This window comes from Cibotium barometz, chromosome 44 (genome assembly GCF_041138505.1).
Source record: "Cibotium barometz isolate CiBa-2024 chromosome 44, ASM4113850v1, whole genome shotgun sequence".
In the NCBI taxonomy this organism is placed as follows: Eukaryota; Viridiplantae; Streptophyta; class Polypodiopsida; order Cyatheales; family Cibotiaceae; genus Cibotium; species Cibotium barometz.
This window is the reverse complement of record NC_141089.1, coordinates 18261734-18280304: the sequence shown is the minus strand read 5'-3', so window position 1 is coordinate 18280304 and position 18571 is coordinate 18261734. Positions and strand designations below refer to the sequence as shown.

Sequence of the window (18571 nt, the reverse complement as noted above, 5' to 3'; positions counted from 1 at the left end):
GATTAAACTGAGTACAATAGGTCTCTTATATACGAGATGAAGAGACACATTTGAAGAGGCATGTCCTTTGACGAAAGGACATGACCATAGACGAAAGGATACAACTTTAGGCTAAGGGATGTGTCACAAACCCCTATATTCTAGGGACATGCGGATGCGTGTCAGGCCTAGAAACATGCGGATGCATGTATGTATTATACCTGGGCATGTGTATGGATCATATGAGTGGATGCATATGAGTCCAAGGACATGGCAGGACATTTGTGGACTTTCGGGCGGTGCTCGTGTGGATTCCGGCCATGCACACATGGTGTGTTATGATGGCAGGCGGAATATTTTCAAGTACAAGAATGATGATAGGTGGTTCTCCAAGTTTACATGTGCACAATGCATAAATGATGCATGCCATAACTTTATTTTACTTTGTGTGACATTGTCTTACTGCCTGGACAATGCTTGTTATTTTGGCTTGTGAAGTCCGAGGGACCGGGGACGCCCGGGCACCTTGTGGACACGTGTGTGCACTCCTGTTTGGGCCTAAAACTGTGGGCTTATGGGTTTTGCAGGTGTAAGTGCGTCCACACTCAATTTACAGCTTATTTCATTTACTACTAAAGTTTATTGGTTTGCAGGTCCACACTCATTAATAAGTGGCTGGACAACTTATAATGCGTTCGCATTTGGTTGGACCAAATTAATGAAGTCCGGACAGCTTATGGCCATTTCCCATTTGGTTGGACCTAAACTTATACAAACAGGACAAATGGAGCACTATGGGCTGGACACCTACCTGGACACCTTATGGGGACACATGTCAGCCTGTATGTGTACCCACCAAGCCCCTTAGGTGGCACTAGAAAAAGGCACCTCCCTCAAGAGGCCTTTTGGGCTGTTTTATTCATTATTCAACACATTGGAGAGCTGGTTGGAGCTTTGGGAGTTGCTACAGGGCTGGTTGCTTGCTTCCCGGACTCGCACAAGCTTGGATAACGATCCCCACACTCTTCTAAAGGGCTGGTTGGTAAATTTCAGACCTGTAATTTCTGGTTATTGCGAGTTTTGGGCTGGTTACAGGTGTCCAAAGTCAACTTGGACAGTACAGGACAGCTCTAGGGACCTCCACAGGGCTGTAGGACCCTTTACAGGTGGAATTCTCGCGATAGAAAGTTGCTGTTTTGGACTGGTTATTGCACAAAACAGGCCGGACAGCAATGGAATATGTGAGCATGGATGTGTCTCAAGGATTCCTGGTATAACAGGTGCTTAGGGCAAGCATTGGGGACACTTGCTCGCGGAGAACACAGGTTTCTGGATCAGTTTCTCGCGTGGAAGTGAATCCCCAAGCACCCGTAATCTTGTGCTTTATAGACTCTTTTGGTAATATAACCTAAAGGGGGGGGGGTCAGCCTATCATCGACCCCTTTATGTGGTGTACTGTCAATTTCAGCTTTGTGGTTGTAATGCTCAAATGTTAAGTGCTCAGAATCTTGTTCACATTTATACGATTCCAATACACGCATCCGCCTCCCGTTACATTGGTATCAGAGCTCAGTTTTTCCCCTCATTGGAAAACGGTCTGAGGCTTGGAATCATAAGTGGTGACCTGATTTGAGTGTCATGGACAGCCACATTTCTGACAGTGTGGAGAACACACAGGACCGTGAATTTCATGGTACAAGGGATGCAAGAGATGCTACAGGCAATGATGTCTATGGAGATGCAGGTACTCATGACACTATGCATTCTGATTTGGAATCTTTGAGGCATCAAGTGTGACGCTATAGGGCTGAAACCGAAGAGCTTAGGTCATTGAAAAATGATCCGGATGTACAAAAGGTGTTGGCTGCGAAGGCAAAGGCTTCAGTCCATGAAGTCACTTTTGAAGCAATTGCAAAGGAAATGGATGTTGAGAAACCCCGAGAGCTTGCACTTGCATACCTAATGGTTAAGGGTGCTGTATACACTGAAGCAGATGGTAGTTTGGCTTTCAAGAAGCCACCCCTCAATGGCTGCCCGTGGTGATACACATGATGCACAACAAGCAGAAAGAGCAGAGCAAGTGCCAAATGCTGAAAGGACAAGAGTCCCTGGTGCTAGGCTTGATGCAGGTCAAGAGAAGAGTAAGGATGAGGGATCCTCTACTCATTCCCGCTTTGCTCCAAGAAGACATATCCGTTCTCGTGTTGAGCTTTCCACTCATTTGGAGAGTGTGGCTCAAGAGAGAACGAAGAGGGATCATGAATCTTCATCGCGGCATCATCATCATGCAGATGAACAGGATGTACATAGGGATGCATATAGAAGAAAGAAGCCTCGAGAGTTCCAAGTCCGGGGACAAGGATGTAAAGTTTGAAAACTTTCAGGGACGGATGGACTCTACCAAAGCACTTGCTTTCATTAGACAGTTTGAGATAGCTTTTTGCAATGAAGACTTTTCGGAAAAGTCTATGCTCAGGCATGTGGGAATGCATCTCAAGGATACGGCAAGTGATTGGTGGCTTGCAAAAATACTTGATGGAAGTGCTGCCCCAACTTGGTCTTCTTTCAAAATTCAGCTTTATGATCAATTCTTACCACCAAACTTTGCAAAGGATGTACAAAAGGAGTGGGATTGGCTGTCCCAAGATGAGGGAGAGTCCGTTGCTTCATACATAGCAAAGTTTTGGAAAGTCCTCCTCAAGGTTACTCCCTTCATGAATATTGGAGAGGACAAGAAGAAGAGAAAGTTTGAATCGGGGCTTCATCACATCATTCAACAAAGCTTGGGAGTGTACCCAAATAAGACCATACAAGAGCTTATACACTCAGCCATGATTGCGGAGAACTTGCACATAAAAGCACCCACAAATAAGCCATTTGCAGGTCAAAACAAGAGCAAATTCAGGGCAGCCACCTAAGAATGCTCCCAAAGATGGCCGAGATGCAAAGGATGACTCCGAAAAGAAGTCGGGGGGTAAACGCCACAATTTTGGGCTCTCAAAACAGCAATTGGAAGAGTGCAGGAAGGCTGGAAAATGCTTCAAGTGTGGCAGTAAAGATCATATATATCCTAAATGCCCACAGAATCCTAAGAATGCTGAGTCTAATGTGGAAAAGCCTCTTGTGAATGTTGTGCCCGATGTGCAGGGTAATACAGGGCATGAGCCCAAGAGTAGAGTCATATGCAAGGCTTGGGGCAAATTGAAGGATCAGCCCGCTTTGTTTCTTTTTGATGATGCTTCCACAGATAACTTTATATCCGTACAGATGGCTGCCGCCATAGGTCTCAATGTGGAAGACATGGGAATGCAAATGAATGCAGATGCCGCCTTTGAGGGCAAACAGGTTGATGTACCTCCGGTCATTGGTAAGCTCCGTGTACAAATACAGGACTACCTCGACTATGAGAGCTTTTTAGTGGCTCCTCTTACAGGTTGTGATGTTTTGTTGGGGATGCCCTGGCATCACCGTTTAGAGCCTATTAAGGCTTACAAAGAGAAGAAAATCAGCTTTGTACAGAGAGGTCGTGAGCACTCTATAGATGCTGGTACTACTGGAAGTACCATACCTCTTGTAAGCCATGTACAAATTAATAAGGCAATAAAGAAATCAGCTTGTTCTTACTTGGTTTTTGTACGTGATACCATTGAACATTCTAGTGTTGATGTTAGTACATTAGATCAAGACAAGCTTAACTTTTTGAACGAGTTCAAAGATTGTTTTGCGAATGCTTTGCCAGCAAGGTTGCCACCAGAGAGGCCGGAAGATCATTGCATAGATCTAATTCCCGGTAGCTCTCTACCTACCATACAGGGTGAGTGCTAGTCAACAAGAAGAGATTATGGCTCAGGTGAATGAACTTTTGAAAAAGGGTTTGATTCGGCCTAGTTCCTCGCCATATTGCTCGCCGGTACTTCTTGTTCAAAAGAAGGATGGTACTTACAGGATGTGTGTTGATTACCGTGCCCTCAATAAGATAACCATCAAGATTCGATTTCCCATTCCGCGTATTGATGACATCTTGGACAAGCTTGAAGGTTCGGCATGTTTCAGCCGAATAGACCTCAAGAGTGGGTATCATCAAGTGAGAGTGGCACCTCAAGATGTACACAAGACTGCATTTAGAACAGCCTTTGGTCTTTATGAGTTTTTGGTGGTGCCTTTTGGCCTTACAAATGCACCCGCTACCTTCAACAGGATGATGGACAGGGTATTCAGAAAGCATAGAAAGTTCACGGGTATATTCTTTGATGACATTATTGTATTCTCAAAGAATGAAGCCCAACATCGTGAGCACCTGGCTATTGTGTTTAAAGAGCTAAAGGAAAATCAGCTCTACATAAATGCAAAAAAAGAGTGAATTCTTCCTCCCAGAGATTCACTATCTTGGTCACATTGTATCAAAGGATGGTGTGCGCATGGATCCCGCAAAGATACAAGCCATGCAAGAATGGCCAGAGCTGAAATCAGTCCATGAAGTGAGGAGCTTCCTTGGTTTATGTGCTTACTACAGAAGGTTCGTCAAGCATTTTGCTTTCATTGCCGCTCCGTTACATGAGTTAACGAAGAAGAAAGCAATCTTTAAATGGACACAAGAAGAGAGAGATGCCTTTCAAAAGTTGAAGAGTGCAATCATCTCGGGACCGGTACTCATTATTCCGGATTTGCACAAACCTTTTGTGGTGGAATGTGATGCATGTGGAGACTGCATAGGGGCTGTTTTGAACCAAGAAGGACATGCCATTGCCTATGAGAGCAGACGCTTGCAACATGCAGAGCTTCACTTACAGGTTTATGAGAAGGAGTTGTTGGCTGTAATTCATGCCCTTACTATTTGGAAACACTATCTTTTAGGGGCTGATTTTATGGTCAAAACTGATCATCAAAGTTTGAGATACTTTTTGACTCAAAGTAAGCTCTCAGAGAATCTAGACGACCACAGGTTCGTGCTATTACAATTGCATATCACGAGGACTTATCGGATATGCGTAATACTTATCATCTGGATGAGGATTTTGCACATGTATGGGCTGAATTACAAGAGGGTATTGCTATCCCATCTTATGTCATAAGAGATGGATATCTCATGATGCAAAATCGTATGTGTGTGGTAAAGAACCTTCGCCATAAGGTTATGGATGAGTGCCATGCTCCTCCATATGCACGTCATAGAGGCATTTTGGCCACAGCACAAGCTTTGGAGAGGTATTTCTTTTGGCCAAGTATTCGCAAGGATATTGAAGCATATGTACGTGAATGTATGGTATGTCAAAAGGTCAAGTTTGATCGACATAAAACACCTGGATTGCTTCAGCCTTTGCCTATACCAAATGAACCATGGGAAAGCATTGCTATGGATTTCATTATGGATTTGCCAAGGACGCCACAGGGAAATGATGCTATTTGGACCATCATTGACAGGTTTAGCAAGCAGGCACATTTCATTCCCGTGCGCAAAACAATAAAGCCAGATCATATGGCTAGGATGTTTTTGGCACAGATATTCAAACACCATGGCATGCCTAAATCTATTGTGGGGGATAGAGATCCTAGAACCACAAGCTTATTTTGGCGCGCATTGTTTCACAATATGGGTACAAAGCTGAACTTCGCATTAGCTTACCATCCACAGACAGATGGGCAAAGTGAAATAGCAAATTCAGCCGTCCTCGACTTGCTGAAATCTTATGTATCCGACCGCAAATCGGATTGGGAGAAGTATTTACCACTTGTGGAGTTTGCCTACAACAATACGGTACATACTTCTACAGGCAAGGCGCCCTTTGAGATTATCTATGGCAAGGTGGTACTACCACCCATCCTTCGTACAAAGGATGAGATTTTTGCAGCAGATGAGTATGTCAGAGACTTGGATACTGCATTTGCACAGGTACGGACAGCCATAGAGAGGTCTCAAACCAAGAATAAAAAGGAAGTTGATAAGCATAGAAGGGATGTACAATTCAAACAAGGTGATTGGGTCTTGCTGAAATTTGAAAAGGCACGCCTTTGGAAGAGGCTAGGGAAAGAGAGAAAGTACCCTAAACTTTCCAACAGGTACTATGGACCTTTTCAGATCTTGGAGAAGATCAATGATGTTGCATTTCGGCTTGTACTCCCAGATCATTGGAACATGCATAATGCTTTTCATGTGAGCCTATTGAGGCCTTATGTGGGACCGACACCGTTTGAGCCGGTTTTGGAAGACCCACCCAAGGTGGATGAGCTGGAAGAGATTCTTCAACCTTAACAAATTGTTTTTCACAAGGAACGAAAGCTTGCGGGAGGCAAACTTGTTCGTAGGTACCTTGTGAAGTTCAAGAATTATTCAGCTTTGGATGCGAAATGGATGGATGAGGCCTACTTCGAGGATTACCCAGATCTTTTGAAGGCCTATCTGGAGGCTTTTCAATTGCGGTCAACTGATTAGAAGCCGGGGGGATGTCACAAACCCCTATATTCTAGGGACATGCGGATGCGTGTCAGGCCTAGAAACATGCGGATGCATGTATGTATTATACCTGGGCATGTGTATGGATCATATGAGTGGATGCATATGAGTCCAAGGACAGGACATGGCAGGACATTTGTGGACTTTCGGGCGGTGCCCGTGTGGATTCCGGCCATGCACACATGGTGTGTTATGATGGCAGGCGGAATATTTTCAAGTACAAGAATGATGATAGGTGGTTCTCCAAGTTTACATGTGCACAATGCATAAATGATGCATGCCATAACTTTATTTTACTTTGTGTGACATTGTCTTACTGCCTGGACAATGCTTGTTATTTTGGCTTGTGAAGTCCGAGGGACCGGGGACGCCGGGCACCTTGTGGACACGTGTGTGCACTCCTATTTGGGCCTAAAACTGTAGGCTTATGGGTTTTGCAGGTGGTAAGTGCGTCCACACTCAATTTACAGCTTATTTCATTTACTACTAAAGTTTATTGGTTTGCAGGTCCACACTCATTAATAAGTGGCTGGACAACTTATAATGCGTTCGCATTTGGTTGGACCAAATTAATGAAGTCCGGACAGCTTCTGGCCATTTCCCATTTGGTTGGACCTAAACTTATACAAACAGGACAAATGGAGCACTATGGGCTGGACACCTACCTGGACACCTTATGGGGACACATGTCAGCCTCTATGTGTACCCACCAAGCCCCTTAGGTGGCACTGGAAAAAGGCGCCTCCCTCAAGAGGCCTTTTGGGCTGTTTTATTCATTATTCAACACATTGGAGAGCTGGTTGGAGCTTTGGGAGTTGCTACAAGGCTGGTTGCTTGCTTCCCGGACTCACACAAGCTTGGATAACGATCCCCACACTCTTCTAAAGGGCTGGTTGGTAAATTTCAGACTTGTAATTTCTGGTTATTGCGAGTTTTGGGCTGGTTACAGGTGTCCAAAGTCAACTTGGACAGTACAGGACAGCTCTAGGGACCTCCACAGGGCTGTAGGACCCTTTACAGGTGGAATTCTCGCGATAGAAAGTTGCTGTTTTGGACTGGTTATTGCACAAAACAGGTCGGACAGCAATGGAATATGTGAGCATGGATGTGTCTCAAGGATTCCTGGTATAACAGGTGCTTAAGGCAAGCATTGGGGACACTTGCTCGCGGAGAACACAGGTTTCTGGATCAGTTTCTCGCGTGGAAACAGGGCCTAAAGATCCATTTACATCTTGTGCAGGGCGGAGTACCCGTGAGGATTGTGATACTCTTGTGCAGGGCGGATGTACCTCTGAAGAGGCTTGTGCAGGGCGGATGTACCTGTGTGTAGGGCGGATGTACCTACAGATTCTCTTGTTTGAAATGTATTCATTCATGATGTATTTGGAAGAATCAGGTGCACGCTGGTGGTGAATCCCCAGGCACCCGTAATCTTGTACTTTGTAGACTCTTTTGGTAATATAACCTAAAGGGGGGGGGGGGGGGTCAACCTATCATCGACCCCTTTATGTGGTGTACTGTCAATTTCAGCTTTGTGGTTGTAATGCTCAAGTGTTAAGTGCTCAGAATCTTGTTCACATTTATACGATTCCAATACACGCATCCGCCTCCCATTACAGGATGTGTCTATTCGGTGTAGAGGCACAACCATTCATCAAGGGATACAACCATTGGTCGAAGGGATGTGGCTATTCGATGAAGAGGTACATCCTTTGGCGAAGAGTCGCAACCAATCGAGGGTAGGGGTTCCCTTGGCTGGTTACTCTTTGCATCTGCAACAGGAATCAGCAATGAAGAGAGTATCTGATACATACATACGTCACAATCGTGACATTCCCTCCCATTTAAAATAAAACCCATATGTCAAATGATAGACATCCGTTTGTCAAAGAACTCCTGAAGAAGATTAGGATACTGCTGCATTTCTTCATCTGTTTGCCAAGTGGAATCAGACTCATCCAAATCCATCCACTTCACAAGAAATTCTGTAGTCAACTTTCTTCTTGTTTCCTTCTGTCGTACGTCAAGAATTACTTCTGGAGCAAGGATAATATGGTCATCTTCAATTTCTGGTACATATGAAGATAAGTCTGGAACAGGCGAATCTCCTTGAACATACTGTTTGACCCAAGAAATGTGAAAAGTCGGATGAACCTTCCCCCATGAAGGTGGAAGTTCCAACTTGTAACTGACAACTGAATTTTTCTTAAGAATCTTGAAAGGCCCATAGAAGCGAGGTCACAACTTTGGAAAAGCTGACTTCACTGTTTTGTAGCGATGAGGCGCCACATATAACAAGACCAAATCTCCTTCTTGAAAATCTGCATGTCGACGATGCTTGTTGGCCTGTTTTTGATATTTTTGTTGCACATGGACCAATTTATCTCGAACTTGCACAAGCACATCTTGCATTTCCTGAACCAACTGATCTGCCGACGCCACTTCGTGTTGTAAAACAAAGTTTGTAGGCACAAGAGGAGTATGCCCATATGCTGCTTGAAATGGAGTTAATCCAATTGCTGAATGATGGGAATTATTATAAGCAAATTCCATGAATGTAATGTCGAATCATTTCTTCCAAAATCTGATTGACTCTTTCAGCTTCTCCATCTGTTTGAGGATGATAGGCTGAACTGAACAACAAATTCGTGCCAAGAGATTTGAACAAAGACGTCCAAAAATGTCCAGTGAACTTTGGATCTCTGTCAGAGATGATGGTCTTCGGCAAACCATGCAATTTGAAGACATGTTGCACGAACAATGACGCCACATCTGGGGCTAAAGCAGCTTTCTTGCAAGGAACGAAATGCACCATTTTGGAAAATCGATCAACCACCACAAGAATTTGAGCATTGCCTTTGGATGAACGAGGCAAAGTGGTAATAAAATCCATACTGATATTTTCCCATCTCTCATTGGGAACTGGCAACGGTTGAAGTAACCCTTGAGGAAGTTGTCGAGAGGCTTTCATTATCTGACATGAATGACAAGCTTTGACAAATTTGATAACATCTTGCTGCATCTGAGGCCAGAAGTATGTAGCAGACAAAAGCCGATATCTTGTTGATACCAGGATGAGCAGCATAAGGAACTTCACCATTTTTCCATGGCTTGGGTGGCTGCCCTGTGATGGCAGCATGTCCCAGTAGTTGGCCGACTGCATGGGTTCACCATCTGGAGCAGGCCGACTGATGTTATCTGGTCGTGGACCTCTCAGATGCTGGCCGACTTCATTCTGCTGGCCGATTGGTGTTGAGTGCAGTCGGGTGCCTGTCAGCTGTCCCTTCTACTCGCCGACTGCTCTCTTGGGGCCATATAAAATGGCCCCATAGCCCCTTGCCATTGTATCTTGTATCACTTCGGGATCTTGTGTATATAGAGCGGAGTTACACGCATCTCTCTCCTTCTCTTGTGCTGTCTATTTTCTGCAATCTACTTGCTCTTGTGGTCTCAAATTTGGTTATCATCTCCGCTGCGTATTTTGACAGTGTCCTAGCCGACTTGATATTGCAGGCCAACTGGTGTCTTTTCTAGTCGTGAGTCTTTTGTCTTGCTGTCAAGCTGTTTTGAGCTGGTCAACCAACAGTCTATACACAAGATCCGATACAATATGATACAATGTAGTGTGGGGGCTAGGCCCTCTCTCTCTCTCTCTCTCTCTCTCTCTCTCTCTCTCTCTCTCTATATATATATATATATATATATATATATATATATATATAGAGAGAGAGAGAGAGAGAGCTCTCTCTCTCTCTCTCTCTCTCTCTCTCTCTCTCTCTCTCTACATATATATATATATATATATATATATATATATATATATATATATAGAGAGAGAGAGAGAGAGAGAGAGAGAGGGCCTAGCCCCCACACTACATTGTATCATATTGTACCGGATCTCGTGTATAGAGCAGAGTTTATACAACTTCTCTCTCTCTCTCTCTCTCTCTCTCTCTCTCTCTCTCTCTCTCTCTCTCTCTCTCTCCTCTGTTCGCTTCGCTATTCGCCGCCCTCTCTCCCGCCTGGGCTGGCTCGCTATGCTGGCCCCTCTCTCTCTCTCTCTCTCTCTCTCTCTCTCTCTCTCTCTCTCTCTCTCTCTCTCTCTCTCTCTCTCTCTCTCTCTCTCTCGCGCTTCGCTGTTCGCCACCCACCTGGCCTGGGCTCGCTAATAGCTATGCTAGCCCCTTCCTCCGCCTCCCTCCTTTGTTCGCTTCGCTGTCCTCTCGCCCGCCTAGGCTGGCTCTCTCTCTCTCTCTCTCTCTCTCTCTCTCTCTCTCTCTCTCTCTCTCTCTCTCTCTCTCTCTCTCTCTCTCTCTCTCTCTCTCTCTCTCTCTCTCTCTCTCTCTCTCTCTCTCTCTCTCGCGCGCTTCGCTGTTCGCCACCCACCTGGCCTGGCTCGCTAATAGCTATGCTAGCCCCTTCCTCCGCCTCCCTCCTTTGTTCGCTTCGCTGTCCTCTCGCCCGCCTAGGCTGGCTCGCTATGCTGGCCCCTCTCTCTCTCTCTCTCTCTCTCTTCTCTCTCTCTCTCTCTCTCTCTCTCTCTCTTCGCCGCCCTCCCTCCCGCCTGGGCTGGCTCGCTATGCTGGCCCCTTCCTTTGCCTCATTCTTCCCGCCCAACCTTCCTCAGGCCCCCAAGGCAGCAACATCTCTCTCTCTCTCTCTCTCTCTCTCTCTCTCTCTCTCTCTCTCTCTGCCTGTGGGAAGTGCTGCAGAGTAAGCTCGAGGAATGGCTCCGAGTCTCCAAGAGAAGCTCGAGGCCCTCGGGACGGCAATGAAGGCACTAATCAAGGAGAACAAGAAGACATCTGATTCCAACCTCAATGAGGTGGAGAACAAACTACACCGGCACATCATGGCCCTCGAAGCACGGGTCACGGACCTTGAACAAGAGAACACAGCACTCAAGGAGGAGGTGAGTTGCATTGAGAGTGGAACTAATAGCCGTCAAGAACACTGTAAAGGAAGAAGGGGAGATCAATGACAACACTCACGGCCATCAAAGAAGAGATCTCCAAGGAGATCACAAAGGACATGGAGGGAAAACTCGAAGCCAAGCAGTCAGGATGGGTTGAGGTGGTGAAGAAGAACATCCGTAAAGAAGTGAGGGAGGAGACTCAAAGGGAAGAACACCAAATCATTCACACCACCATTGAGGAGGAGAAGATGAGGTATGCCCGCCGCCTCAACATTCGAGTCACAGGTATAGCCGAGACACCCAACTCCACTACCGAGAAAGATGGACAGCTTCTATGCATGAAGCTCGGCTATAGGGAAGAGGACCCTCTCCCCTTCACCAAAGCATGCAGAGCCGGGAAAGACTCAACACGCAAGTGAGCCCTCATCCTATAGTTTGCAGGAGAGACCGAGAGGGTCACCTTCATGAGAAAGTGGGTGATTCTACGAGGATTACAGGGAGATCCCATCTATTTGGATGATGACCTTACAAGGATGCACATAGAACACAGAAAAAAATGCATGCCGAGAGTCCTACAGGCCCGGAAAGAGAGCAAGAGAGCATTCTATCGCGATGGCCGTGTCATCATCGACGGCAAGGCCACCGATTAGCGCCAGGCGGCCTATGGGACATCAGCTATGGAGGATCTAGATTCACAGATACACAGAGCAGTTTGGAACTGCAATGGAGCACTTTGGACACATCCTGGGAGGATGGAGGAGGTCATGGAGGGACGGGACATCATACTACTTACAGAGACGCACCAAAGCCCAGAGAGGGGGCTACCCAAAGTAGAGGGCTATCACTGGGAGTTTACATACAGGGGGACCACACGGCAGAGCACATCGAGAGGATCTGGAGGTATAGCGGTACTCTTCAAGCGAGAGCTACAGGAGCGCCTACAGGTGGTAGCACGTGACCAAGAGGCTAGATACATGTGGATTAGACTGCAGCTCTCAGCAGAGAGGGTGTTATAAATTGCTCTATGCTACTTCTCTCCTAGAGGATCTAGATATGCCATGACAGCAGAGGATGAGAGTAGAGGCGAGGAGGAGGACACAGGGCCATTGGGAGAGTCACCATATGCAGCTCTTTCAGATGAGATCATACACTACTCTAGCCTGGGGGAAGTCCTCCTTATGGGGGACTTCAATGCACGGACACAGAGCCGACAGTGCAACATTTATGATTTCGAGCACCCCGAGGTGATGCACACACTAGAGGTGGAAGACGGGAGCCTGCAGGGTGTCAGGACATGGGGCCGGATAACACCAGATATGGTCATCACTTACTTGAGCTGGGATAGCACAATGGACTACATCACGGTGTCCATGGAGACCACACAGGCAGTGACATCTTTCACCATCCCCCCTTGTCCTATTGGTGCGGATCACACGTACCTCTTACTGTCACTGGCGAGCTCCACACCAGCACCCAGACTTGGCAGACATATATGAGCATCATGTATATGACGGGCTATTCCAGATGGATCCCCTGTCACCTCTAGACACACTCACCACCCAGCTGTCATCTCTACTACATACGGCTGCCACCCGCAGCTTCCCCCATCATACACACATCGCGCACACAGATAGATTTGGGAGCATGCCCCAAAATCGGTAGTATGATGATGAATGCAGAGAGCTATATAGACACCTCCGGGCCCAGAGAGCACTGGGGACCATTACACAGAGACAGGCAAGCCGACAGATGAGGATCCTCACACGCCGTAAGAGGCGTGCATATGAGGAGGCACAGTACTGGGATATATAGCACCTACTCATGAGCAGAGATGCAGCCAATGCATGGCACAGGATGAGAGAGCCTCGCCCTCATACCCCGATTGAGGATCCACACACATGGCACCCATATGCAAAGAGCCTCTACCATATCCCTCAGCAGCCGCCCATACCACAGCCACAGGAATCCCGCCCTACCACCTCTACTTTCTTTACCGCCTTGATGGTAGAGAGAGCTATCCGCCGACTACAGCATGGGAGATCGGTTGACCACACAGGTATACACAGTGAGCATCTTATTTATGCAGCTAACACACTGGGACCCTTTGTTGCTCACCTCTTTAATAGGGCACTAGTGGAGGGTCTACCAGCTGAGTGGACTATGCATACCATCGTGCCTCTCCACAAAGCGGGAGACATGCTAAACCCCAGCAACTACAGGACTATCATGATTGGTCATACATTGGCCAAACTTTATGGCGCAGTGCTCGAGGCAGAGTTGAACTCATATGCAGAGAAGGAGGGACTGCAAGCACCAAGGCAGGCTAGATTCCGACGAGCTTTCTCCACTATTGACCATATATTCACTCTGAGATGTCTGATTGACCAGGCTAGGGCGCGGGAGAAGAGATTATATTGCTGCTTTGTGGATTTCCGCAAAGCATTTGACACGGTGCCACGAGAGAGACTCTCCCAGCGCCTACAGTCATTGGGGATCCCATCAGAGATGGTTTGGGGCATCTATGCTTTATATGAGCAGGTCTTCGGGCGCATACGATGCCCCGGGGGGCTATCTGATGTTATTGCTAGCACCATAGGTGTGAAGCAAGGATGCCCACTCTCTCCTACACTATATACATCGATGAGGTGGCTGACTTCATTGGTCACGGTGGTGGGGACGGGGTAGACATCTCAGGTACCACAGTCCACATTATGCTATATGCAGATGATATTATTCTAGTCACTGAGTCGCAAATGGGACTACAGCACCATCTCCATGCACTCGATGACTTTTGCACACAGAGGGGGCTTACAGTGAACCTTGGGAAAACCAAGGCCATAATTTTCCACACCTCAGGGCCGGTTCGACAACAGGCCATCTTCACACTAGCAAGAGGACAGGTAGAGGTGGTGGACTCATATATGTACCTGGGGATTACATTTACGACTCCGCTAGGAAGATTTACTATGGCACAGGCAGCCAGGGATAGACTCACACGAGGATATGCAGCTCTTGCCATGCTAGAGAGACAGTGTCACCAGGCACACTTCTAGGAGCCCCGCACGAAGGGGTGGTTGTTTGACACACTAGTCACCCTTGCTTTGATGTATGCTGCATCAGTATGGACACCTGGGCTCGCCACCTCCACATGGTCTCAGATAGAGAGGCCTCAGATTCTTATGCTCTCACGGATGATCCGCAGCAAACCCTCCGTCCCACATGACATTGTCCGGACAGAGTTTGCTGCACCTCCTATGCTAGTAGAGGCCCTCTTCCAGACGATCTGCTTCATACAAAGGATCAGAGATATGCCATCAGATCGACTCTCACATAGAGCTTTTGAGGCATCCAAGCAGCTCGCAAAGAGTGGAGATAGGAGATCATTGTATTCACAGATGATACAGTGGCTCACTCGGCATGGTCTTGACATAGATCACTTGCCATCTTTCCAGTATGATATACATGCACCACACATCCAGCTCTCTCACAGTGAGAGGAACAGTCCTTCGGCAGGATTTATGGCAATGATACACTCAAGAGATTTGGATTACACCCAGTCAGCCTCTACCACCGACGATGCTATACTACAGAGATCAGTTTATGCGTATCTCAACGGATGGATTCATACAGAGACCAGGATACATGGATGTGTACATGCCTCACAGTGCCCGAGTGGTGATTGGCCAGCTCATAGTGTCATCACACCAGCTTGAGATTGAGGCAGGGAGGGCAGCACGGATCCCCAAAGAGGATATGCAAACTATGCCCCAGGAGGAGGTTGAGAGTGAGGAACATTATGTATGCAGATGCAAAGCATATAGTGTCATTACAGAGAGATACACCACCATCTTCGGTGGACATCCCTCACTCCGCCAGATCATGGAGTGCGCAGACCAACGCAGATTTGGCCAGTTCTTGCTAGAGACACAGCGCCACAGAGAGACACTGCTACGGACTCATACCACAGGGAGAGGTGGGCGACAGCTCCAGCTCACTAATTTCTTCCAGAGATCTATCCCAGTGCCTATTCTGACATAGGAGGGGGTTACACTTCAGCACGCTACGGACCTCCGAGCCAGACGGAGACCGATAGCACCAGGCTAGATGCTGACTTAACTGCTAAATAATCAAGGATTAAGAATGTTCATGCAAATGATTAGCCATGGCACGGATGTGCACGTGACATTCCCTTCTGCTAAACTTGATGACGGGGTGGACACTCCGTCATCCTTTCTCTTTGGACTGCTACTGACTTTGACTTTACTGACTCATATTTTTGTCCTGAACACCTTCACTCCTGATCTCCACTTCCAAGTCTTGATGAAGAACTGAGCATCTGTTCAATACTATCCCCATGCCTACTTTCCCTTACCCTTAACACAGCATCGGGTCACCTACCAGAACTCATCATGCCTATTGCTAGGCCTTTGGAAATGATCTAAGAGCTTAATGAGGTACTAGGTATGCGTACCTACCCTCAGGGAATGCTTCCTCTGGCTTCGCCTATTGTTGCAAACCACTCCATCTGCTACCCTGTTGCATCCTTTCTGCTTTAGCTCTGCACCTTCCTTGGAACTGTGGTGATTTCCTCGTACTGGTACAACCTGTTCGTACCATACAATACAATATGACCATTGGGCATAGTTTCAACCGTTTGAAAAAGTGTCGTTTTCGCTCGTTTTTTGCCCGTTTTTGTCTGTTTTTCTTACTGTTTTCAATCTTTTTGGCTTGTCTTGGTTATAGGCTTGAGCTCTTGAGCAACTCCTTTACTGTGCCCTCCCCCAACCTTCCCTCACATTCAAGCTTGAAGCTCCCTAGTTTGTAAGTGTTTTATAAAAATAAAAATTTTAAAAAAAAATATTTTATCGTACAGTATCCCAAAATTTCATATCATACCAAAAATTCCCATATGGTATCGTATTTTTATACCATGATAACTATGCTTGGGACATTGCTTAGTGGGCTGAGCCTGAATGCTCTGATACCAATGTTGCATGCAACGAAGCCTTCCTGTACTGATCCACAGTCCTAAGCTTGATTAAGAACATTGATGCTAAATAAGCATATTAATGACAGAGGAGAGAGAGAGATTGAGTGTCAAGGTTTTCTATATTAATATGGTACAAAAAGATTACATGATGCTTGTACATCACTTAGGGCTATGGTCAGTCTAGCCCTTCTACATGACTTACACTGATAACTAATGATGTATGACTGAATGACTTGCTTAATGCTGAAAATGATGAGATGCTTATATATGCTCCTGGAGTGCTGGTTGAGCAGCTGCCAACTGTCAGCCATATCTGCTGGACAAGAACCACCTTTTAATATATTGAATGCTGCGTTTAATGTCCCCTGAAGTGACCAGTATCTGGGCATCAGCTGCCTGCTGCATGTGACCTTCTGCTGCCTAATGAGCATATACAAGCACCATCACCTAGAGTACTCCTTGCTTTATCCTGCAAATGAAATGCTATGGCCAGCTTCCATTGTTGTTTAGGTAAGGTTTGAGCTATGGAGCCATCTATGCAACCAGGGTGCCCTTGTTTTTTCTTTTTTCCCTTGTTTTTTTGGGGGTGTGCTTTTGATGCATGTACCATTCAAAAGCATACAGCTATCCCTTCACATTATGTATGTACTATGTACCAGCTTTTGGTGTATGTACCATACAAGAAATGCTTTTGGGATTCCTGTGTTAAGGCCACCAAAGTGTGTCTAGCGAATCCTGCCCTAAGCCTTTTTTCCATGTACTCTTCCATGTTTACAACTTTTGGGCTGCTCAAAAAAATAGTATGACAATTGAATCCGACATTTTCTATTAATCTAGCAGCTAGAGTGCAGTCATCTGTACTCTTAAGCGCCTTTACACTGCGCTCATACCTCACGTTTTGTTGACTTTTTTCTACAAAAGTGGATCCTCTGTCCATCTTCCACGGTTCAGCTCTCTAAACCATCCACCAGAGATTTCTCCCACCGACGTTTGGCAATGTGTAAAGGGGCCTAAGCATAGGGATTTCCCCTATTAGTATGCTATAAGGGCTTTCCCTTATTGCATGATATTTGGATCATTCAAAACAAAATACTTTTGAGGAGGTGGTTTTTTTTTGGGGTGTGTGTGTGTGTTGGGGAAGGGTAGGCAAAAAGTTCCATTAAAGAGAAGTGTTCTTACGCTGTTTCTTTCTTTCTCTTCCATATTCACAAACTGTTGAGAAGCTTTTTGGAAGCTCAACATTTTTTCTTACACTGTATGCGACATTCTCTGCTACAGTTAGGGGTAGGGGGAAACAAAATACGAGAGGATGGTTATGGGGCATACATACCTCTTCTTTGGAACCCGTCCCGTAGAAAGCAACGACAGTAGCGTCGAGAAGCGGGACATCAAAGGGATGACTGAAATCCAGAAGCTTCTCCGCCATGACGGGGGTGCATACACAGTTGCAAGGATCCGCTTCTCCTGCACAGGGCAACAAGAAAGGGCGAAAAGGTAACAGAACGAGGGGAAATCGAAGGCGAGAACGAACAAGAAACAGCGGGAAGGCTGAAGCGGAGGCGGGATTCTTGCAAAGCTTGTAGAAAACCCCCTCTGCGGAGGGCGCGTAGTTCAGAACAAATGTGAGCGTTTGTTTTCTGTGCGTGGTTTGAACGCTAGTTTTTTGGGCTCATTTTATTTCGCTTTTTTCTCCCCACTACTTTTATGCTAACTTCTAAGTACTTAAGCAATCATGGGAAAAATTGTAGTATTTATTCAGACCTCTAGAGTCTAGTGTAAGGGCCGCTCTTCCTAGACCAACAATCTCAGAGCGAGTGCGATCTCTTCTCATCGGTGGGCATTGTGTCTGTAAAGAAAAGATCTTAAGGGGGCAGCTCGGGCAGGGGGAGGGCAGGGGGTTCATTCTAGGGCACCATACATGCCCCTGTTTTGGCTTGGAAATGTTCCCCACTCACACATTGGGGCAGATTCCCCAAACATAAACAAGATGCCACCTGTATTTATCATCAAATGGACTTAGCTCGAGTAGTTGAAGAGCCTTGGCCACTGACCATGGGGTCTAAGGTTCGGATCATTTTTTGTGAGATGTTCGCATGCTTCCCACCTCTCTTAAATCAAGCACTGGACATTCGTGACATAGAAGATGAGGAAGGAGTCATGTGCCCTGATGTGAAGGAGCAAGCACAAAGTCAGCTCTAATTGCCAAGTTTAGAAAAGGTGGTTTTCTTACAAAGCT

At 46.4% G+C, this 18571-nt stretch overlaps 1 protein-coding gene across 1 annotated transcript in view; it reads right to left on the bottom strand.

The window, feature by feature from the left end:
• The window catches only part of LOC147613026 (protein EXPORTIN 1A-like), an 82560-nt gene extending 64530 nt beyond the window's left edge, over positions 1 to 18030 (bottom strand). Inside the window, exon 1 of the mRNA XM_086782324.1 lies at positions 17666 to 18030. Coding sequence (XP_086638450.1) covers positions 17666 to 17761 — 96 coding nt within the window. The 5' untranslated portion in view covers positions 17762 to 18030. The remainder of the gene's footprint in view (positions 1 to 17665) is intronic.
• Positions 18031 to 18571: the final 541 nt, after the last annotated feature.